The sequence below is a fragment of the Astatotilapia calliptera genome, chromosome 23, assembly GCF_900246225.1.
Source record: "Astatotilapia calliptera chromosome 23, fAstCal1.2, whole genome shotgun sequence".
Taxonomy (NCBI): domain Eukaryota; kingdom Metazoa; phylum Chordata; class Actinopteri; order Cichliformes; family Cichlidae; genus Astatotilapia; species Astatotilapia calliptera.
Genome location: NC_039323.1, coordinates 6,185,387 through 6,213,369, shown reverse-complemented (window position 1 = coordinate 6,213,369; position 27,983 = coordinate 6,185,387). Strand labels below are relative to the sequence as shown.

General features: G+C 40.0%; 2 protein-coding genes across 2 annotated transcripts; both read right to left on the bottom strand.

Annotated features, from left to right (window-relative positions):
• LOC113015601 (cytochrome P450 2J6-like) lies at window positions 1–27,743 on the bottom strand. Its single transcript, XM_026157636.1, has 10 exons — window positions 27,706–27,743; window positions 15,271–15,436; window positions 15,030–15,182; window positions 14,771–14,931; window positions 14,475–14,651; window positions 14,248–14,386; window positions 13,257–13,444; window positions 13,021–13,162; window positions 12,761–12,915; window positions 1–53 (listed from the first exon to the last, which is right to left on the bottom strand). Exons 2-10 carry the CDS (start codon window positions 15,383–15,385, stop codon window positions 33–35), a joined length of 1,251 nt encoding a protein of 416 aa, XP_026013421.1. The 5' UTR covers window positions 15,386–15,436; window positions 27,706–27,743; the 3' UTR covers window positions 1–32.
• LOC113015600 (cytochrome P450 2J6-like) lies at window positions 32–9,387 on the bottom strand. The gene is made up of 9 exons (XM_026157635.1): window positions 9,047–9,387; window positions 1,845–2,010; window positions 1,605–1,757; window positions 1,342–1,502; window positions 1,070–1,246; window positions 849–987; window positions 550–737; window positions 314–455; window positions 32–208 (listed from the first exon to the last, which is right to left on the bottom strand). Exons 1-9 carry the CDS (start codon window positions 9,230–9,232, stop codon window positions 33–35), a joined length of 1,488 nt encoding a protein of 495 aa, XP_026013420.1. The 5' UTR covers window positions 9,233–9,387; the 3' UTR covers window position 32.
• Window positions 27,744–27,983: the final 240 nt, after the last annotated feature.

Below are 27,983 nucleotides of genomic sequence, written 5' to 3'. Positions count from 1 at the left end.
CATGTTGGTTAACTGGAAAGATTTTTCATAATTCAGCGAGTCTTGGTGTGAACCTTGAAGGGTTCAGGCACACGTGTAATTCCAGAAACTCCCTCTGTACTCAGCTCCACTCCATCAGGAACAGAGAAAGTGAACTTCTGCAGCAAGCCGACAAAAAACAGGAACAGCTCCATCTTGGCGAGGCTTTCGCCAAGACACATACGCTTCCCTGAAGAATTCACAAACACATACACGTGCAGGTTTACAACCTGTGGATGATGTTTTTTTCTTGTTCAGGTTGTGCTAAAACAAAACACTCATTGTGGGGTTTTACCTGCAGAGAAAGGTAGGAATGCTTCTCTCTTCACAAACTTCCCATCAGCATCCAGGAAGTGTCCTGGGTTGAAGGTGTCTGGAGTCTCCCATTCAGTCTTGTCAAACAGCACAGAGGTGAGTACAGGCAACACACTGGTACCCTAGAAAAAATAGACAAGAAAACAACAAGATGCACTTTAACAACAACACCTGACAGAACCAACATGTGAAGCTTAAAATGTATACTGCATGCACCATAGGTATGTGGTAACCATCCAGAGTTATATCCTTGGCGGCAATTCTGAGTCCATTGAGAGGAACAATATTTCCCATCCTCTGAATCTCGTGGATGACGGCATCGGTGTAGGGCAGATTTGGTCTGTCAGCCATGGAAGGCTGGCGGGTTTGTCCAATCACGTTATCTATCTCTGCCTGGACTTTCTCTGTGAAAGAGAATTAAAGGAGTTCAGCTTTAACTGTGGGAGAAATGTTTACCTTTGCTGGCTTTATGTTTTGGCTACTTTAAAACATATGAAGCCCAGCATGTCACCCACCCTGAATATCAGGATTTCTGATCAAGAAAACCAGAGCCCACAGCAAAGTGGTGGCTGTTGTTTCTGTTCCAGCCAGGAAAAGATCAGCAGAGCACATAACCAGGTTGGTCTCAGTGAAGCCCAGGTCAGATTCATTGAGCTGTTCAGACAAATGAAAAAGTTACAGTACACAGTCACAGTAACTGGTAGAGTGCAGTTTGTGCAATGCAGTGTCCACATACATTCTCCATCTTGATAAGGAAAGCATCAATGTAGTCTCTTGGATTGTTGTGATCCAGGTCCTCCTTGTGGCTCTTTATCTCCTGAGCGATGAAATCTTTGACTATGTCGAAATAGCTGAACATTTTGTTATGAGGACCTGGCAAACGCTTCATCACTCCAGGGAAAGAGTCGTAGAGCTGGTGATGAGAGGAAGTTAAATTTATAAATGATTAAGACAAATCCCACGCATGCCATACTGCTGTCCCTTTTTCACTTTCTGAAATTCACTTACCTGACCCCATACAGAGCCCTCCAGCTGAAGAGTCTCCGACAGATACTTCAGCATGAGCTGGAAGTTGTGGTCACTGTAATCATATCTTTTCCCCATCACCAGCTGGCAAACTATATTAGACACAGCATTGTTGAAGAGACCTGCTGCACTGAAAAGTTTACCTGAAGAAGAAGAAGAAGAAGAAGAAGAGACAATTGTTACAGGTAAATTTTTTGCTCCCTTGTGCAGGATTGTGAGCTTATGTTCCACTTAATGTAAAGCACCTTTCTCCTGCTCTATCTCCTCCTGCAGGTATCGGATCTCCTCACAGATACACTGTTCCATGCGGTTCTTCCCCAGGCCGAAGTCTCGTAATGTAGACAAAGCAAAGCGTCTCTGTGCCTTCCATTTCCCACCGTTGCTCATGAACAGACCCTCTAAATACAAACATGCAGATGTGGGAGTTAATAACTGGGAAACAATTCCTGCGCTGAATGAGAGGAAATAGAGAATAATTTCTTAACCTGTGGGTCCCGAGTAAAACCTGTCAGCCAGGGCACTGTATGGTCGATCCACAAAGTTGTCAGCTTGCGTCACCAGAGCCTCTTTTACCATCTTATATCCAGAGATCATTACCATTTTATCCCTGCCGAAGCAGAAACTGAACACGTTCCCATAGACTTCAGCCAGCTACAAAAAAACACAAGCATGAACAATATTGTTAGGTCCATAATTTATTGGACAAAGATGCAATTTTTGTAGATTTCCCTCTGTGCACAGCCACAGATCAAATAATCATTATGTGAAGTACAGACTTTAATTTAAGGGGTTTTACAAAAGCTTTGTATTTGTGTTGCTCCTTAGGACGTCCAACCCATTTTATATTTGATTTGATATACCTTTATTAGTCCCACACGGGGAAATTTCACAAGGCTGCCGACCTATTGCACGCAATGGCGGCTCCATCTTACCCTCTGACCATACATACATTACACAAAACATCACATGGGAAAGACAGGTAAGAGAGGTATAACAATCGAAAATGCACCACATGAGGAAAGATAAAGGGAAAAAAAGCTCCCCCCAGACTGAGCTCCAGCAGGGAGATCAGTTTGAGAACAGAAAAAAACACCTCTGCACATAGCACATGAAAAAACTCTTAATACACCAAAGAAACACATGACAAGCAACAGGGGTGGGTAAAGGGTGCAGCATCGGAAGGGAATAAGCGTCGAAGGCGTTTGGAAAGGGATGGGGGTTTGAGTGTGTGCATATCAGTGTATATGTATGTGTGTGCGTGTCCAGAGTTCAGCTGAGACAGTGTCCTTCGCCCTGCTAGGCCAAGTAAACAGTCTTCCAGCCAACCCAGGTGGCGATATTCAGCCCCTCTTTCTCACTGCCTCAAACTGAATGGGACAATTGTCTGATAAGCCATTTCTTATGCAGGCGAGGCCTGTCCACTTATAACTATATGTTCATATATGGCAACCATATATATATATATATATATATATATATATATATATATATATATATATATATATATATATATATATATATACACATATATATTGTAAATGCTACATTTTTATCTGTTTTAGATTATGGTGATCTGCTGTACATGAATGCTTCCGCCAAGTGTCTTCATAAGATTGACTCAGTTTATCATGCCTCCTTACGGTTTATTACAAACTGTAGGGCCTTGACCCATTGTTGTGATCTGTACGCTCGAGTGGGATGGCCTTCGTTGTCCTCCAGGAGGTTTGCTCACTGGTGCATCTTTATTTATAAGGCCCTGCTTGGACAAATGCCCACCTACATTTGCGATCTGCTCACACGGAGAAGTACTGTTTCTTACAGCCTGCGTTCAAGCGATCTTTTATTGCTCAATGTTCCATTTGCCAGAACTGAACTGGGAAAGAGGGCTTTTACTTATGCTGCCCCTTTCACATGGAACATGATGCAAAAAGACTGGAAGATAGCAGATCTTATTTCATTAAATGCTTTTAAGTCCATATTGAGAGAGCCAGAGAAAAATGTTTTTAAAATGTAATTGTTATTTATAATATGTATGTAACTTTGTAATTTCAACGTGTTGTCGCCTCTTGGCCAGGACTCCCTTGCAAAAGAGGTTTTTAATCTCAATGGGACTTTTCCTGGTTAAATAAAGGTTAATAAATAATAATAATAATATATATATATATATTAGAGAGAGAGAGAGAGAGATTGTTTCCGTCCAGCAGTGGAAACAAATCTGTCGGGGATAATTACCTTTGCACACCGCGGTAAAGTGAGCCGTCATTTGTGAGCCGCGGTCAAGCCAGCCGCCTCTTATCCGCTGCATAAATTTCCTTGCGCTTTTACACGAGTCTTTACGGTAGCGCCTTTTCGCTTTATATCCTGATTGAAAGCCTAGACTCGCGCACACGTGCGCGCGCGCGAACAGTCACACACGCGCGCGCGCACACAAATTACAATGGAACAGCCCAATACAGCCATCGTGACAGTCTGGTTGCATATTCAAAAATTCATTAAAAATCATTCTTAAAAGTTGATGGCAAGCTTTCAACACAATCCTCTTCTCGGTCGGACACCTACTTTACCTCTGGGCCAGGTTTTACCCAGATTTACTGTAATATTACTCAGAAATCACAGTAAACTCATATTCAGTGCAATACAGTCAATACACTACAATTATGTTTATTTCAAAAATTCATTAAAAGACATCCTGAGTAGTTGATGTCCAACTTTCAACAGATTCCTTCTCTGGGACACCTACTGTACCTGTGTGCCAGGTTTCAGCCAGATTTACTGTAGAATTTCTCAGAAATTAAAGGGTACTTGTATCCAATGCAGTCAGCCAATACAATATAATTATGTCAATTTTCAGAAATTCATGAAAAATCATCCTGAGTAGTTGAGGTCCAACTTTCAACACATCCCTCCTCTGGGACACCTACTGTACCTGTGTGCCAGGTTTCATCCAGATTCACTGTAAAATTCCTCAGAAATTAAAGGAAACTTATATTCAACGCAATCAGCCAATACAATAGAATTATGTCAATTTTCAAAAATTCGTTAAAAATCATCCTGAGTAGTTGATGTCCAACTTTCAACAGATTCCTTCTCTGGGACACCTACTGTACCTGTGTGCCAAGTTTCAGCCAGATTCACTGTAAAATTACTCAGAAATTAAAGGAAACTTCTATTCAATCTAATACAGCCAATACACTACAATTATGGAAATTTCAGAAATTCATTAAAAATCATCCTTAGTAGTTGAGGTCCAACTTTCAACACATCCCTCCTCCGGGAAACCTGCTGTACGTCTGGGCCAAGTTTCAGCCAGATTTACTGTAATATTCTTCAGAAATTGCAGGGAACTTATGTTCAGTTCAAGGAAGGCTGAAAGACGACCACCACTGAACAAGACACACAAGCTGAAATGTCAAGACTGGGCCACGAAATATCTCAAGACTGGTTTTTCTAAGGTTTTATGGACTGATGAAATGAGAGTGAGTCTTGATGGGCCAGATGGATGGGCCCGTGGCTGGATTGGTAAAGGGCAGAGAGCTCCAGTCCGACTCAGACGCCAGCAAGGTGGAGGTGGAGTACTGGTTTGGGCTGGTATCATCAAAGATGAGCTTGTGGGGCCTTTTCGGATTGAGGATGGAGTCAGGCTCAACTCCCAGTCCTACTGCCAGTTTCTGGAAGACACCTTCTTCAAGCAGTGGTACAGGAAGAAGTCTGCATCCTTCAAGAAAAACATGATTTTCATGCAGGACAATGCTCCATCACACGCGTCCAAGTACTCCACAGCGTGGCTGGCAAGAAAGGGTATAAAAGAAGAAAAACTAATGACATGGCCACCTTGTTCACCTGATCTGAACCCCATTGAGAACCTGTGGTCCATCATCAAATGTGAGATTTACAAGGAGGGAAAGCAGTACACCTCTCTGAACAGTGTCTGGGAGGCTGTGGTTGCTGCTGCACGCAATGTTGATGGTGAACAGATCAAAACACTGACAGAATCCATGGATGGCAGGCTTTTGAGTGTCCTTGCAAAGAAAGGTGGCTATATTGGTCGCTGATTTGTTTTTGTTTTGTTTTTGAATGTCAGAGATGTATATTTGTGAATGTGGAGATGTTATATTGGTTTCACTGGTAAAAATAAATAATTGAAATGGGTATATATTTGTTTTTTGTTAAGTTGCCTAATAATTATGCACAGTAATAGTCACCTGCACACACAGATATCCCCCTAAAATAGCTAAAACTAAAAACAAACTAAAAACTACTTCCAAAAACATTCAGCTTTGATATTAATGAGTTTTTTGGGTTCATTGAGAACATGGTTGTTGTTCAATAATAAAATTATTCCTCAAAAATACAACTTGCCTAATAATTCTGCACTCCCTGTAGGTCTGTTGACAGAGCTCTGTACAGGTCTGCTCGAGCTGACCTGAAAAGGGGTCCCACCTGTCCAGCAACAACACATGGCATGGAATAATAGACATCATAAACCACAGAGGCAGAACTGTGAAAACAGAAAACCTGAGTGTGCAGCTAGCAGAGGAAATAAACAGCTTCTTCGCCCGCTTTGAAACACCACAACAGCAGCATTCATCTGCCTCAGCCCTGCTCCCATCCTCATCCTCACCTGGTTCCTGCACCGCTCCATTCACTGTAACGGAGCACGATGTCAGATGAGTGTTCCTAGCAGTGAACCCCAGGAAGGTGGCCGGTCCAGACGGAATATGTGGTAAAGTGCTAAGACCATGTGCCCACCAGCTCACCCTCATCTCCACCAGAATCTTCAACCTCTCACTGGATGAAGCAGCCATCCCATCCTGTCTAAAATCAGCCACAATCATCCCAGTACCAAAGAAATCTCCCATCACCAGCCTGAACTATTATTGCCCTGTGGCCCTCACACCGGTAATCATGAAATGCTTTGACAGACTAGTCCTTCAGCACACCAAGGATTACCTCCCCCCAGAATTCGACCCCCACCAGTTTGCATACCGTGCAAACAGATTCACAGAAGATGCCATCACCCTCCACTCGGTGCTGAGTCACCTAGAACAGCGGCAGAGCTACGCCAGAATGCTCTTTGTGGACTACAGCTCACCCTTCCACCACTCGCCCATTGAGAGCCTACTAACTTACTGCATCACAGTATGGTACAGCAGCTGCACTAAGGTGGATAGAGCCACCCTCCCAGCATGTTTGCAATGAGTAGGAGATGCTCTGTATCTCACTGTACAACTGTATAGTGACAAAGGTATTCGATTCTTTTCTAAAAATTGCTATAAACAGAGGAACCCAAACTGATGAAAAGTGGCGAATATTTTTTTTCAAATGACTATTTTTAGTGGATTTTTGATATAGAAGCAGAATGACAGAATGTTAAAAGAAGTTACTTTTAGTCATTCTAAGCTGGGCATTGCGTTCTCTGGCTGTTCAAAGCCATGGAACTTTAGACTTTCCAAGCAAATAATGATGGCCATACTGATGTTCTTTTCAGTACATTTTACTTTGTGTTCATTTTCATTTTTATGATGTTTCTATTTTTACATAATTCCTCCCACATAGCAAAATTGGTATGGCCTGGATCTGTCACACACAATGTGCTTACACATGGCCTGCGTACCGAAAGAATGACGGCCCTATGGTGGCCCAGATCTGGTTTACCAGAGGTGGCCCACACATGAGCCAGCACAAGGCCAGTTGCAGACACACTGCTGGCCCTGTGCTGGCCCAGAACAGTTTCAGCTCTGGCCCCAGATGTCAGCCTAATGTGTACCTTAGCCATGTAAGCCATGAAATAACAACATGTGCTGGAACATAATAGTGCAAAAGTAACATGACGAAACTCTGTTCAGACAGTGAATGGACTGATTCTTATACAGCGCTTTTTTACTCACCCATATTACTCAAAGTGCTCTATACAACATGTCACATTCACCCAATCAGGCCAAATGTGGCATACCATCACATAAACAGTGCCATCTTACCATGCCAGAAGTCAGCCAGCAGTGCCGGCTTGACACCAGATCCAGGCAAGACCCGTCTGCTATGTGGGATGACTTGTTCTTTCGGCACTTTAGTTGTGGATTATGTTTGGACTGTGTCTCTTGCCCTTTCAGTATTGTTTTCTTGTGCTTCTAAGTGTCCCTTTGTTTCTTTTTAGGTTATGTAGTATGGGTTAGAGATATTTTGTATGTTGTTTTTGTTTAATAAATCCGCCTTTTGGATTATTCCCTGATGTGCCTGAGTTCTGTTATTTAGTGTCACTTTGAAAGGACACACATCCATCATTGACATAGAATTGTTCTTTCAATTTTTGATAAAGATTACAGTGAATTGAGATGTAACTTGGCCCAGAGGTACGGTAGGACGCCCAGAGTAAGAAAGTGTTGAAAGTTGGACCTCAACTATTATGGATGATTTTTAATGAATTTTTGAAATTTCCATAATTGTAGTGTATTGGCTGTATTGAATTGCATATAAATGTCCTTTAATTTCTCAGGAATTTTACAGTGAATCTGGCTGAAACTTGGCACACAGGTACAGTAGGTGTCCTAGAGGAGGGATGTGTTGAAAGTTGCACCTCAACTACTATGGTTGATTTTTAATGAATTTCTGAAAATTGACATAATTCTATTGTATTGACTGTATTAGATTGAATACAAGTTTCCATTAATTTCTGAGGAATTCTACAGTAAATCTGGATGAAACTTGGCACACAGGTACAGTAGGTGTCCCAGAGGAGGGATGTGTTGAAAGTTGGACATCAACTACTCAGGATGATTTTTCATGAATTTTTGAAAATTGACATAATTATATTGTATTGGCTGTATCGGGGTGTTTCATTGTAATTTGTGTGCGCGCATGTGCGTGCGACTGTTCGCGCGCGTGCACGTGTGCGCAGGGCTTTCAATCGGCACATAAAGCGAAAAGGCGCTACCGTAAAGACTCGTGTAAAAGCGCAAGGAAATTTATGCGGCGGATAAGAGGCGGCTGGCTTGACCGCGGCTCACAAATGACGGCTCACTTTACCGCGGTCCTTTGCACGACACCTGCATTCAGCTGAGACTGAAAAAGGTGTTTCCATGAGTGACCAACGAATTATCCCACAGAAAATTCATCCAGATGAACGGAATCCACTTTTTGATTTCCTTTCCTTTTCGAGCATGCATCGAGACATTCACAAGTGTTTTTTGGTTAAGTATTTTGTTCGCTGTGTGAAAACAAACTAAATTACGTGGAAAAGCTATACAAGCTTATTAACTGAGTCGGGCTACATGCAGTAAAAACGCCCTTAGTTTTCATGGCTCTGATATTCTCTGCATCAATGCATGCAGTTGTCCTTCCTTCCGTGTTTCAGTAAAAAAAAAAAAAAGAGAGAAGAGAAATCTGCCTCAAATGCGTATGATATCTTCCACAAGCGTAAACTAAGATTTACAAATGTGTACAATGATTTGGGTGTAACCTTTAAGGACAGACAAGCGCCTGCTTCACTCCACACACAAATCCACAGAAATCTGAAGACACGTTAAACTGTTTTACGGATTTGAAACCCTTTTAAGGCATATTTCCCTCCATAGAACATTGAATAAATATCTCAATTTCAAACACACCAGCACACAAGAGCATACAAACAAACAAAGCTATACTACAAAGTACACTCAATACTAAATGTAACAGAAGTGTGAATCAGTACCTCAGCGAAGTAAAGATGCAAATGTTTCTTGCCAATAAACTGAAGATTCCCGAGGAGAGGTAAAGCAAAAGGTCCAGGCGGAAAATTTCTTGGATTCCTGTTTTTGAAGTAGTATGCGATCAAAAGGATAAAGAAAAATGAAAGTAAAACCCCCTCAGTGCTCAGCACAAAATTGGAAAACCACATCGTTACAGAGAGCGAAGACGTGAGCAGTACACCATCTGTATTATGTGCGTCCTCGCGGATGCCAGAGGGTTTTATAACAACACGCCTGGTTAACGCCTTTTGTTAAGTAGAATTTCAGGACAGACCAGTCGTCACAAAGTTTATATATGAGCTTTATCTGTAAACAAAGGTGAATGTGATGTAGTCAGTAGCGGTCCTAATTGTTTGGCGCCCTGGGCGAACACTCCCTCTGGCGCCCCTCCCACACACAGAAAACATATTAAGGATTGTACATTAACATAAAACTGTTGTACACACACACACACATATGAAGAGAGAGAGAGTATGCATAGTATGCAAACGGCTACCAAACAGCCATCATAATTTGTCATACAATGAGAACAGCACAAATCAACAATTGACATTGAATTAATATTAAAATCTGTAACATAATGTATTGTTTGGAGTTTAGTCTGTTACTGTTGCTATTTTTACCATTTCTTCTTGGAGCAACTGTAACTCACATTATTTCCTTAGGGATTAATAAAGTATTCTGATTCTGATTGTTTCAGGATGACATGCCATTATCCAATGACACATCTGCTTACCTGCATCTTTTGCTCGTTTCTCCTCCTCTTCTTTTCTACTTTTTTCTAAACTGAGCACCTGATGGCTTTGAACTTTTCTTGTCCATCTTCCACTGGTTTTAATTTTGCACTCTAGTATGAACACAAATCCCCCAACTCGAGGATCAGCACAACATAGCCTAACAGACCTACACCTTAGTTCACAGATTCTCTTTGTCTAAGGTTTATTTCTGAGATTTCACACAACCCAGGATTCAAATCATGAATACATAATGGGCTTGGATTTACAACATTATAAATGAAATGTGCTCTATTTGGAAGCAGCAGGGCCCCTCCCCTTTCGACGGGTTGTGTGTGAGACTTTAAATCATCAAATTGTAAATTTTAAATTGTTATTGAGCCCTTTACTCCTAGTCCTACAGTGTATATTTATTTTCTTACTCTTCTTATATTTATTGTTTGTTTACTTGCACTGCTGTAACTAGAGCCTCGTCGTCTCGTCTTTCTACATACTGGACTGTATGTAGCGGAGATGACAATAAAGTTTACTTTGACTTCAGCAGCAAGCAGGCGCAACGAGGGCTCTCGCGCTCTCGCGCTCTCGCGCTCACTTTTCGCGTATAGAATTTCGAAAAAACATCGACATTTCTGCAGTTTAACTAATTGGTGTGTGTTATCTGGCTTCATGGACAGACGAGGCCAGTCTTTATTTTGAAAAATTCTGGTCAACATAATTAGCCTTTGACTCAGGACTAAAGTGTCTACCCTAAAACTGGTGTGTTATATTGAAATCTGTGATGAGATATTATGTGACACAATTATGTGTCACATAATATGTAAATTATGTATAATGTGATTACTTATTATTATTTATTATGAACTGAATGCGAGCAAAACCAAAGAGATGCTTTTGACCTTCTCCAGTAGGCAGAGGGATCTGGCTGCTTCAGTCACCACCACCATCCATGGGAAGCCAGTGGAGGTAGTTGAGGAGTACAAATACTTGGGAACCATCTGAAATTCTCTGCCAACACAGAGGAGATTCTTAGGAGGTGCCACCAACGGCTACACCTCCTTAGGAAACTCAACTCCTTTGGAGTCAGCACACCCATCATGATGACTTTTTACTATGCCTTCCTAGAAAGCATCATGACCTTCTCCATTACCTGCTGGTTCCACTCCCTCAGCCTTCAGAACAGGAACAGACTGCAGCACACTGCATCAGTGTGTTCTAAAATCATTGGCCTGCCTGTCAGAACTCTTGCACAGGTTTTCAGCCAACAGGCCCTTAGACCGGCAGCCAAAATTATTAATGACCCCTCTCACATTCTTCACCCCACATTTCAATGGCTGCCCTATGGGCGGCGCCTCCGCTGCATCTCCTGCAGGACTGAGAGGAGGAGAGCCACCTTTGTCGCCAAAGCCACCCTGTTTTTTAACTCTTACACCCATAAACATAAAGACTCTTTTTTTATACCGCCGACACTTTATTCAGTTTTAGTCACTTACAGTTATTTATTCACTTATTCAGCCACTTTAATTTTAAAACTGTGTATATACTGTATATTCTAAGTTTTTTTTTTTATTTTTTATCTCACTGTTTATGCCCTGTCCTTGCAGACACACTGGTGGTCCTGTGCTGGCCCATGTGTGGATTACCTCTGGCAAACGGACTGCGGTATGTGGGTCATGTGTAAGTGGTGTGCAGCCACTGGCCAGTTGCATCACACTGCTGGTCCTGTGCTGGCCCAGAACAGTTTCAACTCTGGCCCCAGATACCAGCCTAATGTGTTCCTTAGTCAAGCCATGTAATAACAACATGCGCCGCAACATAATAGTGCAAAAGTAACATGACAAAACTCTGTTCAGACAGTGAATGGACTGATTCTTATATAGAGCTTTTCTACTCTCCCGAATTACTCATAGTGCTCTATGCAACATGCTACATTCACCCAATCACACACTTTCTCTAAACTGAGTGCTTCCTAACTATACACATTCGCACTCTCAACGTGCAGACTGGAGGACCCAGGGATTGAACTACTAACCTTCCGATCAGTAGGTGATAAATAAATAGTGCCATCATTGCCGGAGCTGACCAACGTCTGGATACACTCTGCCATGAAACCATTCGGTCAGAAGTGCCAGCTTGATGCCAGATCCGGGCCAGACCTGTTTTCTATGAGCCTGGGCCACATAAACCAAACCATAATCGGGGCAGATATGGCATGCCATCACATAAACAGTGCCATCATTGCCAGGCCTGGTCCATATCTGGATGAAATACCACTTACCATGCCAGAAGTCAGCCAGCAATGCTGGCGTGACACCAGATCCGGGCCAGATCTGTCTGCTACGTGGGTTGGGGATAAATAAAGTCTCTCTGATTCTGATTCTGAATTATACTGAGACACTGCAAAAGGTCATCCATCTCTTTATAAGTTGATTTTGAAGGTAAAATTCAACTGAAATGATGTTTTGCATATGTGAAAAGAGCTGACTACATTTGAAAGTACTATTTTGAGTTAACATTAATTGTAAGGCATAGTACCAAATGTTTGGTTGCATAACCTGTGGCTTTAATAAAGTTAATGACACAAATCAGTCAATTATTTTCTGTGAATATGTTATTACCACAAACGTTCATACACATGACATTAACAATAAAAACAAAATAATCAAAACTTTCTTTTTTAATGAAATACATTTTGTATAGAACCTATAAATAGGTTTTGATTGATGACATTAATCATCAAAAATAGACGAAAAAAATGAACAGGTTAGTTTAATAGGCAGCAATTACACAGCAGATGAAGACTGATACTGAAAAATAATATCAACATTATTCCCACAAAATAAAAACAATCCACCCTTAATGAAAATTATCTCACTTAGTCTTGTCTATTACACACTGGCTATATGGAAAATGAGCAAATGTAATTCAGCGAGTCTTGGCGTGAACCTTGAAGGGTTCAGGCACACGTGTAGCTCCGTAAACTCCCTCTGTGCTCAGTTCCACTCCATCAGGAACAGAAAAAGTGAACTTCTGCAGCAAGCCGACAAAAAACAAGAACAGCTCCATCTTGGCGAGGCTTTCGCCAAGACACACACGCTTCCCTGAAGAATTCACAAACACATACACGTGCAAGTTTACAACCTGTGGATGATGTTTTTTTTCTTGTTCAGGTTTTGCTAAAACAAAACACTCATTGTGGGTTTTACCTGCAGAGAAAGGTAGGAATGCTTCTCTCTTCACAAACTTCCCATCAGCATCCAGGAAGTGTCCTGGGTTGAAGGTGTCTGGAGTCTCCCATTCAGTCTTGTCAAACAGCACAGAGGTGAGTACAGGCAACACACTGGTACCCTAGAAAAAATAGACAAGAAAACAACAAGATGCACTTTAACAACAACACCTGACAGAACAAACATGTGAAGCTTAAAATGTATACTGCATGCACCATAGGTATGTGGTAACCATCCAGAGTTATATCCTTGGCGGCAATTCTGAGTCCATTGAGAGGAACAATATTTCCCATCCTCTGAATCTCGTGGATGACGGCATCGGTGTAGGGCAGATTTGGTCTGTCAGCCATGGAAGGCTGGCGGGTTTGTCCAATCACGTTATCTATCTCTGCCTGGACTTTCTCTGTGAAAGAGAATTAATAGAGTTCAACTTCAACTAGCCCAAGCTTCTATGGAGCTACTGAGTCCCATAAGATGATTGTTTTTAGTTTGTATCTTTTATTTAATACCTGTTAACTCATTGACAAACTTTGGTTGTTGGATGTTAGACATGTCTAACAAATATGTCAAAGTTGTGGAAGGATTGCTGTAAAACTTTGCACTGACGCTAGTAATCTTGCAATTGTTTCATTCAATTTACTTAATGACTTAATATTCAAGTTTTGAACTTTTTTAAAAGTTTTTAAAATGTTTAGGAACAATAACACTGTTTTCCAGAAAAGTTTTATAATTGTAGGCCTTTCAACGTTAATGCGTCAATGTGAATTAATCTGTCATTATGATTAATGCAATGACAATTTTTTAACATATTTTACCCATCTGGAGCACAGAATGACTCAAAATCCCCAAAATGTCTCTGTCAACGCATTTCGGGCAGTTTGTCCAAGGTTTGTACATTCTGCGCTCCAGATGGGGGTAAATGTGGTAAAAATTTTAATCACGTTAATCGTGATGATGCATTTGCATTGACAGAACTAGAAAATAGACTTTATTGATTCTGGGGAACAAATTTCTCTCGCGCCATTTTCAGGTTCGGATTTACATTTTCCCAACTATTAGTTTTAAACACAAATAAAAAGCATTCCATTAGTAGTATATGTGGTCTGCTTTTGCTATTGTTAGCATTTATAGTAAATTGTATTAGAGCTACTAGTGTTATGTTCCAACTATTTTAAAGCTCCGGATGAAGCCCAGTACAATACCCACCCTGGATATCAGGATGTCTGATCAAGAAAACCAGAGCCCACAGCAAAGTGGTGGCTGTTGTTTCTGTTCCAGCCAGGAAAAGATCAGCAGAGCACAAAACCAGGTTGGTCTCAGTGAAGCCCAGGTCAGTTTCTTTGAGCTGTTCAAACAAATTAAAAAGTCACATTAGACACAACACAAATTGCTAATTTGTAGAGTGCAGTTTGTGCAATGCAGTGTCCACATACATTCTCCATTTTGATGAGGAAAGTGTCGATGTAGTCTCTTGGATTGTTGTGATCCAGGTCCTTCTTGTGGCTTTTCACCTCCTGAGTGATGAACTCTCTGACTTTGTCAAAATTGCTGAACAATCTGTTATGTGGACCTGGCAAACGCTTCATCACTCCGGGGAATGATTCATAGAGCTTGAGATTTGATGAGAGGAAGCGTTATTCAAAGGACGATAGAGAGAAGAAATCCAACACCCATGCCACAGTGCTGTCTCTCATTCTTTTTGTGACAGAAGGAAATTATTGTGACATACCTGAGCCCATATGGAGCCCTCCAGGTGAAGAATCTCAGACAGATTCTTCAGCATGAGCTGGAAGTTGTGGTCACTGTAGTCAAATCTTTTCCCCATCACCAGCTGGCACGCTATATTAGACACGGCATTGTTGAAGAGGCCTGCTGGCCTAAAAAGTTTACCTGAAGACAAATAGACGATTGTTAAGAAAGCACAAATTCTTTGCTTTAGCACTGTTTGTGCAGGATTGTATGCTTATGTTCCACCTAATATAAAACACCTTTCTCCTGCTCTATCTCCTCCTGCAGGTATTGGATCTCCTCACAGATACACTGCTCCATGCGGTTCTTCCCCAGGCCGAAGTCTCGTAATGTAGACAAAGCGAAGCGTCTCTGTGCCTTCCATTTTCCACCGTTGCTCATGAACAGACCATCTCAATACACACAAGCAACTTAAGAACTTAACAACCTATGGAGAATAATTTCAATACTGAATGGTACATCAAATAGTGACTTCCAAACCTGAGTTTGCCGAATAAAACCTGTCGCCCATGGGGCTGTATGGTCGATCCACAAAGTTGTCAGCTTGTGTTACCAGAGCTTCTTTTACCATCTTGTATCCAGAGACGATTACCATTTTATCCCTGCCGAAGCAGAAACTGAACACATTCCCGTAGATTTCAGCCAGCTACAAAAAACACAACAAACATGAAGGATATAGCACAATATTTGTAATCTACAGAAAGAAATTAGTGGGAAGTGCTGTAATTAGAGCCTGGAAATCATGGATACTGACTATCAATCAATATTTCATCTTATCATCCATTTTCTAGAGGTACATCCTGGATTGGTTGCAAGTTTGTCACAGGGCTAACACAGACAGACAGGCAACCATTCACTTTGAGACTATGAGAAATTTCAATTTACCAATCAACCTAATAGTTAGCGAATGCCTTTTTTTAAAGTTAAATCTAAACTTTACACTGTTGAAATTCAAGTGGACTGAAATTTACATAAATTTACATAATTAAAATTCTGGGAACCACAGTTTTTTCACATAATTGTTTGCTTGACCATATTTGAAGAAATTGCTTAGACCTACATCTGCTTATTAGCACTAAGTACCAACTCAGGGCTCGCAAAATCGCTAGCCCGACGTCCCGGGGCTAGCGATTTTTCCAGTCGGGCTACCAAAATCTATCTCTGCCCTGCCCGTTGGGGTATCATAGGAAGGAAAAATATATGTCAATGCTTTTGCATTCTTTCGGAAATGTAGCTGGGTAGTTATGTCATTGGCATCGGTGAGCCACTGTCAATATGTGACATATTGAAATCGCGTTTGAATTTGCGCTTGTTTTTTGCTTTCACTTTGCAATCGTGTAAACTGTGTATAGAGAGCGACAGTACTGATTGGTGAGTGATGATAATTTGCGCACCAATTCCTCTGACATCGTCTTATCAATCGTTAGCTTACTATGCAAACATGACAAGTGAAATCTCCCGCAGCTTAAACATGTGAGAGGTTGATCGCGCAGAGAATCGCTGAGCTTATGTGAGTCCGTGTGTAAAAGCAGCAGGATATATATTTTCGTTCTGCTGAGCCAAATAAGACAGGTCAGGGTGAAGAAGTGACAGCCAAAGAAAAGCTTACCGCAAAACGGAAAAGTTATGACAAATCAGACTATAAGGCAAAAAGAAAGTGCAGCTTTATGGTTTCATGGACAAAAGAATATACGTGGCTGCAATATGACGAGCTAAATAACCAGGGCTGCACATAAGTGGTCCGCAGGTGCGCATTCGCTGTCAAAATAAAAAACGCGCACCAGATAAGAAGTTGCAACGCGCATTTGCGTACATAAGATTTGCTGGAGGAGGACAGACATTTGTTTAGAACTCTTAAAGATGTCGAAGAAGCAAGCTCCTTTAAGCAATTACTTTGGTGTTCCTCCACCTCCAAAGAAATGTCAGAAGGAGTCTGAATCACAAAGATTCTCGGAAAAGTTGTTGCAGGAAGTGAGCTGGCTTCAAACAAATGATGAACGCACAGAGATGTGGTGCAGAATGTGCTGTGAAAATTCCACTCTAGTGGACAAAAACAGAGCCTTTTATATGGACGCAAACGCGCGTTGCAACTTCTTATCTGGTGCGCGTCTTTTATTTTGACAGCGAATGCGCACATGCGGACCACTTATGTGCGCCCGTGCAAATAACATAATGTTCTGCCGGGTGTGTTGTTGGTTTCCCTCGATTTCTGAGTCGACAAGCGCCTTTGTTACTGGGACCAGTAATTTTAAGAAAGGCCCCCGTTAGAACCCTTGAGAAATGCAAGAAATGCATTATTGCTCAGTCTGCAATATCTTTCCCAGAACAAACACCAATTGCAAATAACATACTAAAAATAAACCTGAAAAATCTGTTTAGAACAGCGTACTATGTTGCAAAGAGTGAACTACCACTGGCACAATTTAGCAGTCTTTGCAAACTTCAGAAAGCAAATGGCCTATCTTGGTTCCACTTGCCTCTTACCCGTGGAAATTTCAAATTCAGGATCTGACACAGACTGATTCATGTCCTACACAGTTCTTACAAGTTCAAAGAAATGTCTGTTCAATTAGAATCAAGTATTTGAGTTGTTGATTGTAATTTTTATACAATGTTGTCATTTGTGTTTCAACAATTTTTTGATTAATGTATAATATTGTAACGGAAACAAAACAGGAAACAAAACATCAATCAAAAAATTGCTCTCTTTTTTATTCGGGCTACTTAAATTTATTTTGGGCTACCAAAAACTGAAGAGTCCCTGCCTGAAGGGCTACCAGGGATTTTGAAATTTTGCGAGCCCTGCAGCTATAGTTAGTTGTTCTGATAATCTATTAGAGTTGTTTCTGAAGTATTCTCTCCTTTCTGTATTTCAGTAAAAAACAAAACAAAACAAAACAAAAAATCTTGCTGCAGTACAAAATCAAAATCTCAAAAATCAAAAAGTTTTGATCCTGATGACTGAACAATGTATGGGGCGCCGTTTGTAAAGTGAAACATGCTGAAATTAACGGCAACATTTTTCCACATTTAGCTCAAAACCTTACAAAAACATATTTTTTCGAGTAAATTTTTACAACATTTAGTAAAATATTTGTAATTTTTCATCAAATGTTAAATATTAAATCTAAATGTTAAATATTAAATCTAAATGTTAAATGTTAAATCTAAATGTTAAATATTAAATCTAAATATTATATTTAAATCTAAATGTTAAATGTAAATGTTAAATATTAAATCTAAATATTATATTTAAATCTAAATGTTAAATCTAAATGTTAAATGTTAAATCTAAATGTTAAATCTAAATGCTAAATGTTAAACCTAAATGTTTAGGCTAATATGCAAATGTATTGTACGGATCAACGGAAATACCAAAATAAAAGCTTCCCGAAAACCTCCGGTGCAAAATTGTGTCTGTTCTCTTCCTCGCTTCTCCCCGCCATGTGCTGCTTCACTTCTTGCATACGAGCATGTCCAGCGATTTTGCTGGACATGTGCTGCAGCGATTGTGAAGTGGAGACTGCAGCTGCTAAGAGTGCACTACTGCTAAACCTTTGGATGGCCGACAAAACGGATCTTCCGATGTTTTCAGCTAAATCGCCGGACGTGCTTTCTCATGGTCGGGTTATGGCTGAATTCCAGTGGAATGACATTCCAGCCATGTGTTCCAGCCCTAAACCTAACCTTATCTAACTATAACCTTATTCCTAACCTTTACTAGCAGTTAAATGACGTAAAATAGTGTTTTCCAAATCTATTTTTAGAAAATGAACGAACGTGTAGATTGAGTCCAAACGGTTCTCACGTGCTCTCCTTTTTCCGTTGCTGTAATTTAGGAACGTGTTGTGTACCCGAAAGCATAAAATGTTGACAATTTGTCACCTAGCGAAAATTATTACGCTTTGGGAGTGAGAACGTGTCTGACCACTACCGGCACACTTTTGCAGCGGAGGTTTTCAGAAAGCTTTTATTTTGGTATTTCCGCTGATCCGTGCAATAAATTTGCATGTTAGCCTAAACATTTAGATTTAACATTTAACATTTAGCATTTAGATTTAACATTTAGATTTAGATTTAAATATAATATTTAGATTTAACATTTAACATTTAGATTTAAATATAATATTTAGATTTAACATTTAGATTTAACATTTAGATTTAGATTTAAATATAATATTTAGATTTAACATTTAACATTTAGATTTAAATATAATATTTAGATTTAACATTTAACATTTAGCATTTAGATTTAACATTTAGATTTAGATTTAAATATAATATTTAGATTTAACATTTAACATTTAGATTTAAATATAATATTTAGATTTAACATTTAGATTTAACATTTAGATTTAGATTTAAATATAATATTTAGATTTAACATTTAACATTTAGATTTAAATATAATATTTAGATTTAACATTTAACATTTAGATTTAAATATACCATTTAGATTTAACATTTAGATTTAGATTTAAATATATTTAGATTTAACATTTAACATTTAGATTTAACATTTAAAATTCTGTTTTAAATATGAAAAGTTACAAATATTTTACTAAATGTTGTAAAAAATGACTTGTTTTGAGCTAAATGTGGAAAAATGTTGCCGTTAATTTCAGCATGTTTCACTTTACAAACGGCGCCCCATATCAGGGGTTGGTGTGTGTTGTGGTGTATTTGCGGCTGGCAGCTTGAGAGCTGCAGCCACGTGAAATAAAGATGGCTCAAAACTATGATCTTTGGACCCGTCGTGCCTTAATTCCACCACACACGTAAAAAGTCAGAAGCACGTACAAACCCGAAGCACATAAAAACTCCAAAACACGTACAAAAAACAACAGCAGTGTTCCAGGATGCTAGGCGCAGTGTTGAGCTTTTGTTACCTTTTAAAGTTCTTTTATTGGTTTTTAAATGTCTTAATGGTCTTGGGCCTTCTTATCTCTCAGATCTGCTTTTACCATACGAACCCTCGCGGACCCTGAGGTCCTCTGGTACTGGCCTTTTGATTGTCCCTAAAGTCAGGACACATACTCACGGAGAGGCAGCTTTTCAGTGGTATGGTCCTCGTCTGTGGAACAGCCTGCCGGAGGAGCTCAGGGCCGCAGAGAACGTACATGTTTTTAAGAACAGGCTCAAGACCCACCTTTTTAATTTAGCTTTTACTTAGCGTTTATTTATTTTTTATGCTTATTTATTCTATCCTGTTATTCTATTATTAATTTAGGATTTACCTAATATTTTTTGATTTTATTCTTATTCATTTTTTAATCTTCTTACTCTATTTATATTTATATTTATATTTATATTGTATCCTGTTCTTATTTATTTTATCATTTTACGCTGTATATATCGTATTGCGTCATATCTCCAGTGTTTCCTCGGAGGGCGCTCTCTGCACCGGGGCTGTTATTGACCGTGGTCTCTGGGGTCCTCTCAGCCTGGTTGGGGGGCTCCTTGGCCTCCCTCCTGCTGTGTGCCCAGCCCGGAGGCTGCGGCCTGTGACCGGCTCCCGGTGCAGACGGCTCTCTGTTATAATGTTTCCTCACTTGGCTCATGCGAGCCCAGCCCAATTTTTACTCTTTAAGTGTGCGCGTGTGTGTATGTGTGTGTGGGTGGGGGTGGGGGGATATATGTGTATTGAGAGTGTGGGGAGTGAGTTGGAGGGTGGGGTGGGCTGCTTTTAACTATGTAAAGCACTTTGTGCTACATTTTTTCTGTATGAAAAGTGCTTTATAAATAAAGATTGATTGATTGATTGATTGATTGATTGATTGATTGATTGATTGATTGATTGATTACCTAGTGGATACACAAGCCAGGAAGTACCAACGACCGGATCTGGTGTGCTGTAGTAAAAGTTAAATGAACATTTTTTTGAATTATTTGAATACATATATGAGTGCTTGTGTATAAATACACAAACAATACATATATGCTTTCAATTGTGTAATTTAAGTGATCTAGGTAGCTCTGTTTTGGAAGTTCAGTTAACGCTAGAAATGAGTTTTGGAGTTTGTACGTGCTTTCGAGTTTGTACGTGCTTTTTGAAGTTTGTACATGCTTTGTCTCTAGGGGCCACCGTATATATTTATATATAAACATATATAAATAAAACCACTGTTTTTTACATTAGTAATTCCTTTTGTGCATAATTTTATATTGTTGTTAATAATAAATTAATTAAAACAACAAAACAAGCTGAAGAGTCGATTGGGAGCCGAAAGAGTGGGTTCTTTTTAGTGAGTCTCGCCGAAAGAGACGGTTCTCTAAAAAGAGTCGGAAATCCCATCACAACAACAAACTGCGGCTTGCTTTCAAAATAAAAGCGCATGGTTAAGAGTTAACCAATGTAAAATTAAACTAGCTCTGTAAGATACTCCGTTACATTTGCAAGTCTGATTGCAACTTATTCTGTATTTTGTTCATGAAGTTTAGAATATTTAGGGCTAAGTTTAGGAGGAACACAGGTAACAGTGCTTGTTTCCGGTCGGTAGCCTTAGCCACACGGTGTGCTTTTAGTTTAGGATTATTGTTTTTTTTATATTTCTTAATTAGGAAACACCTGAGCAATTACATTTTTAACTTTTAGTTTAATTTAGAAGGCTAATGGCTTTGGTTTCCACTGACTGTCTTTAGGCTACTTCAGTTTGTTCTCAATACATTACATAATATATTTATAGAATATTTCATTCAGATTGCATGTGTGATTTAAACATACCCTCAGTTTTTGGCAACATATTTCAGACCTATGCTGCCCTGTATGATTCAACGTAGCTGGCATTCTTCTTCTGGGGGCCTTCTGAGTTCTTGTGCCCTTGCCATGACGACATAACACATTTAGGAGCAATGGGAACGACTCAGCCAGTGTGTGAAAGGTTTAAACCTTTGGTACAGCCAGTATGTGAAAGGTGTAAACCTTTGTTACAGCCAGTATGTGAAAGGTTTAAACCTTGTTACAGCCAGTGTGTGAAAGGTTTAAACCTTTGGTACAGGCAATGTGTGAAAGGTGTAAACCTTTGGTACAGCCAGTATGTGAAAGGTGTAAACCTTTGTTACAGCCAGTATGTGAAAGGTTTAAACCTTTGGTACAGCCAGTGTGTGAAAGGTTTAAACCTTTGGTACAGCCAGTGTGTGAAAGGTTTAAACCTTTGGTACAGCCAGTATGTGAAAGGTTTAAACCTTTGTTACAGCCAGTATGTGAAAGGTTTAAACCTTTGGTACAGCCAGTGTGTGAAAGGTTTAAACCTTTGGTACACCTTATTTAATCACTAGTGTACATATATTTATATTTATAGATACATATATATTTAGTAGGGGTGCAACGATACACAAAATTCATGGTTCGGTTCGGTTCGATACTTTGGTGTCACGGTTCGATATTTTTTCGATACAAAATAAAATGTTCATGCCTTTTTAATTTGTCATTTATTAAAATTATAAATATATATTTTAACTCAAAAGTACAGTTTTTAAATTTAACCCTAACCCTAGTGCGTGTTTTTTATTTTGACAGCGAATGCGCACCTGCGGACCACTTATGTGCAGCCCTGGTTATTTAGCTCATCATATCGCAGCCACAGAAATTATTTTGTCCATGAAACCATAAAGCTGCACTTTCTTTTTGCCTTATAGTCTGATTTGTCATAACTTTTCCGTTTTGCGGTAAGCTTTTCTTTGGCTGTCACTTCTTCACCCTGACCTGTCTTATTTGGCTCAGCAGAACTGAAATATATATCCTGCTGCTTTTACACACGCACTCACATAAGCTCAGCAATTCTCTGCGCGATCAACCTCTCACATGTTTAAGCTGCCGGAGATTTCACTTGTCATGTTTGCATAGTAAGCTAACGATTGATAAGACGATGTCAGAGGAATTGGTGCGCAAATTATCATCACTCACCAATCAGTACTGTCGCTCTCTATACACAGTTCACACGATTGCAAAGTGAAAGCAAAAAAACAAGCGCAAATTCAAACGATTTCAATATGTCACATATTGACAGTGGCTCACCAATGCCAAAGACATAATTACCCAGCTACATTTCCAAAAGAATGCAAAAGCATTGACATATATTTTTCCTTCCTACAATAGCCGGACGGGCAGGGCAGAGATAGATTTTGGTAGCCCGACTGGAAAAATCGCTAGCCCCAGGACGTCGGGCTAGCGATATTGCTAGCCCTGTATCTGATTGAGGAATCACTCATCTTTGGAAAAGAGAGTTTATTACAGAGAAATGTCTCTTTCCAAAATAAAAGCTATACTATCCGCTTCTTCTGGGCTATATTCTCAGCAGCGTATTAAACATATCAGGTCCCCATAAGGAGAATCATGTGCTAACGGCTGTCTAAATGACTCAGGTAAAGTTTGTAGCATGCATGCTTGTTGTTTTTGTCTTTGCACTAGGATGATGTCGCATAAATGTGCAGTCATATTCGTTGTGTTCCCACTAGTGCTTTCAGGTTAACCTCGTTAAAATGACCTTAACGCCACAACACGGCAAATCTCCGTTAAAGAGCTACCCCTGATAGCCCCGTGCATGGGGCTAGACGGCCAACACGTTAACGAGCTAACTGCGCTAACACACTAGCTCCCACTAGGGTTGCCAACCGTCCCTTAAAATACGGAATCGTCCCGTATTTCGAAACAAAAGTACACGTCCCGTATTGAGCTAATAAGGGACGCACTTTGTCCCGTAATACAGTGAGAATCAAAAGTGGCCTATAACTTTTAATGGAATTAACGCTTTGTTTGAAAACATAATTCCCAGCCCCTCTCCTGCTTTGTGACCAATGAGCTGACAGCACACTTATGACAATAAGTGTATGACAATTCAGATTACCGCTCATCTCATTGGTCGAGGAAAGGTCGCTTGCGGAGAAAATACTGGAAGACAACAGATGACCACAACAAGAAGCATGGCCAACAGGGAAACAAACGCCGACACTGCGGTGCAAGTCTCGGACGACAGTACACCTAAAGCTGGGCAGACACTGTGCGATTTTTTCAGTCACGATATTCAGCTCCTGCTCAAACTGCACGATTGACTCGCAGGGTTAGAAGTTGGTAGGTCACGATGCAGGTCTTACACTATACGACCCGATGCTCTGATGCGACCTGAGAGCTCACACTGTGCCTCCATAAAATTAAGGTTATAACAGAAAATCTGTCGCTCGCTCGCTCTCTCTGTCTTTCACTCACACAGACACACCACCACCACCAACTTTGCTAAATTGCTAATGAAAAACATTTATCAGGCAGCTGTGATTGAGCAGCAGTGTAGATCCAACTATTTTCACGGTTGTTGTGGTCGTGATCATTTTGTGATGCCACATCGAAAAGGCTCGGATGAGCTTTCCAAAGTTCTACAAGTTGTGCCTCCATCGCTTGTGTCCAGATCGCACGCTGCACAGCCGTGCTGCAACATCTTTTTCACCGACGTTTACGTGTTTGCGCGTGAGCAGTGTGAGCGGCTGTGGTGAGACCCTCACGAGCGATTGATGATCGGGAGCTGGTCGTGAGGTGTTAATCACTTCTCGTTACCCCACGTATACTACACGACGCACGATGAAGGCCAAAATCGGGCCGATCGCCAAAACCGTCGCACGACTCAAAAATCGTCTCAAAATGGGCCAAAAATCGCACAGTGCGAGCCCAGCATTAGAGCAGCAATATTTGTTCCCCTCAGAGAAAGGGAAGAATGGGAAAAGGAAAACACCTGGCTGGAAAAAGTTAATATGGGCATGTGCAGTGAATATCAGCGCTATGTGGCCAGAAGTGTGATAATATAATTTATTTTGTGTAATAAACAACTGCAAGGATAGATAGTCATCTATTTGTTGTAATCAATACATAAAAGTAATACATAGGTGAATAATGATGATGAGTTATGATGCGTAATCATGGGAACAAGCGGGTTTACAAACAGGAGCAGCTGATTACCATTAGAAAAGCTGAAATAATACCTCAACTGAAGCCAATTGTACTAAATGCACTAAATGTGCACTGTTACAAGAATATTTTTCTTTCTATTGTTTTCTATTATTTTAAGTTAAGCAGGACAGAGTTCTTTTAAAGAAAGATTTACTTATATTCTCAAAAGTTAAGCATGACAGGCTTCTGTTTAAGAAAGAGACCTGTTTTATTGTGTTAATGTTGTCATTTTGAGCTAAAAATAAATGGCTAAATGATCATTTGTTTCACATGTGTTCATATCACAAAGAATAGAATATGCATCTACTTAAATCAACTTCAAGTCAAATGGTTAAAAAAAATAATTTCACACACAAAAAAAGAGCTAGAAAATTCACCACACTGGGAATGGTGAAGACAACTGGGTTGCCCGGCCTGGCCACGAGGTGTCCCTTATTTATTTTTCAGGGAGTTGGCAACCCTAGCTCCCACCCATGTAATTGAGCATTGCGTGGCACATCCAACATACTGTTTTACTTTAGTCCATGACGCGCTTACCTTCAGGGTCATACATCACATGAAAACCAAAATAATTCCAAACGCCAGATCTGAATGAGGGTGGGGGAGGTTCAATTTGCCATGTTGCAAGGAGAGCTTAACTTCTGTCTCGCTAGCTTGCCCTGCGCTCTTCCTTCTGACGATGCTGTCTGTGTTGAGCGCTCAGTCGATCTGCGCTCGACAGTGCAGCCTAGGCGGAGTAGTCGAACGCAGATTCACTGAGAGCTCCACACAGACAGCATCGTCAGAAGGAAAGTTGATAAAATAAATTACAAATGTTGTATTGTTCGATACATATGCGTACCGAACCGAAAGCACTGTATCAAACGGTTCAATATCGATACGAATATCGTTTCACCCCTAATATTTAGTCATCTTTTCTCTTTTACCATGTCTCTCTAGTATTTTGCTCCTTAATATTTTTCTATTTTTTTTATTATTTTATTTTATTTTATTATATTTTCTCCTACTGTATCATGCTGCTGAGTGACTGCTGCTCGTCAAACACATTTCATTGCAATGTTGACCCTGTGCTAACTTGCATATGACAAATAAAACTGAAAACTGAAAAACTGAAAGGTTTAAACCTTTGTTACAGCCAGTGTGTGAAAGGTTTAAACCTTTGTTACAGCCAGTGTGTGAAAGGTTTAAACCTTTGGTACAGCCAGTATGTGAAAGGTTTAAACCTTTGGTACAGCCAGTATGTGAAAGGTTTAAACCTTTGGTACAGCCAGTGTGCGAAAGGTTTAAACCTTTGGTACAGCCAGTATGTGAAAGGTTTAAACCTTTGGTACAGCCAGTGTGCGAAAGGTTTAAACCTTTGGTACAGCTGGTGTGTGAAAGGTTTAAACCTTTCGCTCAGTGGGTTAAAGGCATTGACACCTTATCTTGATGAGGCAAACTGTTTTGTTTCTTTCTTTCTTTTATTGAAAATGATACAGTTAGCACAAGATATCAGTGTGCCTTTTATTTGAATAGATTAGCTTTATCTGTATACACTGTCTAAAGAGGTTAAAGTGTATAATTCTTCAAATGTGTAGGAGAAAATGTAAGTTTAACTGAAGAAGAAGTAACAGGCTCATTTATTAGCCATTAAATTCTTCAAAAATATTGAATCTCTATACAACCAAATGTTTGCAGGTTTTTGTATTCCAGCTATTACATTGAGACAGATAGTTGAAAAAATGATCTTCAGGACCAAAAAAAGAAAAGTGCTACAGCATTTGGGTTGATTAGTCTTTTGCATCCTCCATCTACACTGAAACACTCAAATGGGAATGCTTGGGTTGCTAATACTGCGAATGTTTTCCTTAAGGTTGCTGCTATTTCTTTTGTAGGTTGTGCGTCAGATCAGTACAAGTAACAAATAAAATAAGCGATTACTATTGCAAAAAACTACTTAGATTACTGTTACTTTCCTGTAAGCATGCTGCGTTACTAAAACGTGATTTTGTTTGTGAGAGTGTCTCATGACAATGATGTAAGTGTGTGCGACATTTCTGGTAACAGATGTGCAGATCACGTTGGTGCAGATCAACAATGAATAATATATAGAGTGTGGGAGAGAGTATAACGGTGCAGCGTTTAAAGCGTGGAAGTACCTTATCCTTACTTTGAGTGTGATTTCATAAAAAGTGACAAAAACATTAGTGTCCACTGTACACTGCGTGGGAAGAAAACTTCTTTTTACAGCGAAACAAAGCCCTAAATGTCTGAGCAAGTACCTAGCACGCTGCCACGGGAATGTGAAATTCACAGAGAAACTGGTCTTCTTGATAACAGAAGAGCTTTTGAAACACAAAACAGAATCAGACTCAAAGAAATTTTATGCAATAGTCTTACTGGAAGCAACTACTAACCGTTTCAACAAACTGCAACAAACATCACCTTTATTCCTCACTAATTCTTCAAACAGTGATATAGAAGGACGATCTTTGAAATCATCTCCTTGTTGGATCAGAGTCACTTTCACAAGCTTGTAGCCATTAATCGCTACAATTCTTTGACTGAAGATTCAAAGGGTGAAGATGTTTCCATATTTCTCTGCAAACTGAACACAGACTGCAGATTGGTGGTGGGGTACAGCAATAAGTTGGCATTGTTTCTAAGAAGAAATACTTTAATCGATATGAGAAACCATCTTACGTGTAATCCCCGGATTTTTTGTCTTACTGAGACTACAAAATATATCATATCATATCATGAACACAAAAATAAAATGAGATTCAATTCACTAATTGCTGGTTCCAAGACAATTGTCACGGTCCTGGGTCTGTGACCCAGTGTTTTCTGTTCTGTATTATTAATCTCTCCATTTCTTGATGTATCTTTGTTTATTCTTACGTTTTGGTTCTGTGTATCCCCTCTAGTGTAGTCAGATCTCTGTGTAAAGTCCGCGTCTTTGAGTCTGTGTCTTTGCGTGTGTGAGTTTCCTGTTTTACCTTGAAGGTCCGTGTCGGATGTCAGTGTGTTCAAGTTACGTTTCCGCTGTCTCGTCAGCTCTGATTTCTCCCAGGTGTGTTCCCCTCCTGTCTCCCATCCCTTGATTACTGCTGTGAGTATTTAAGCCCTGTGTGTTCTCCTGCCTGTTGTGGGTTTGTCTGTGTTAATGTCCTGTGGCAACCTGGGTTTCCCTGTGTGGTTCTATGGTTCCCTGGGTCTGCAGTTAGTGTTTCAAGTTTGTTTGTTTTTTTGTTTTTTTCCAGTTTAAATTTTGTTT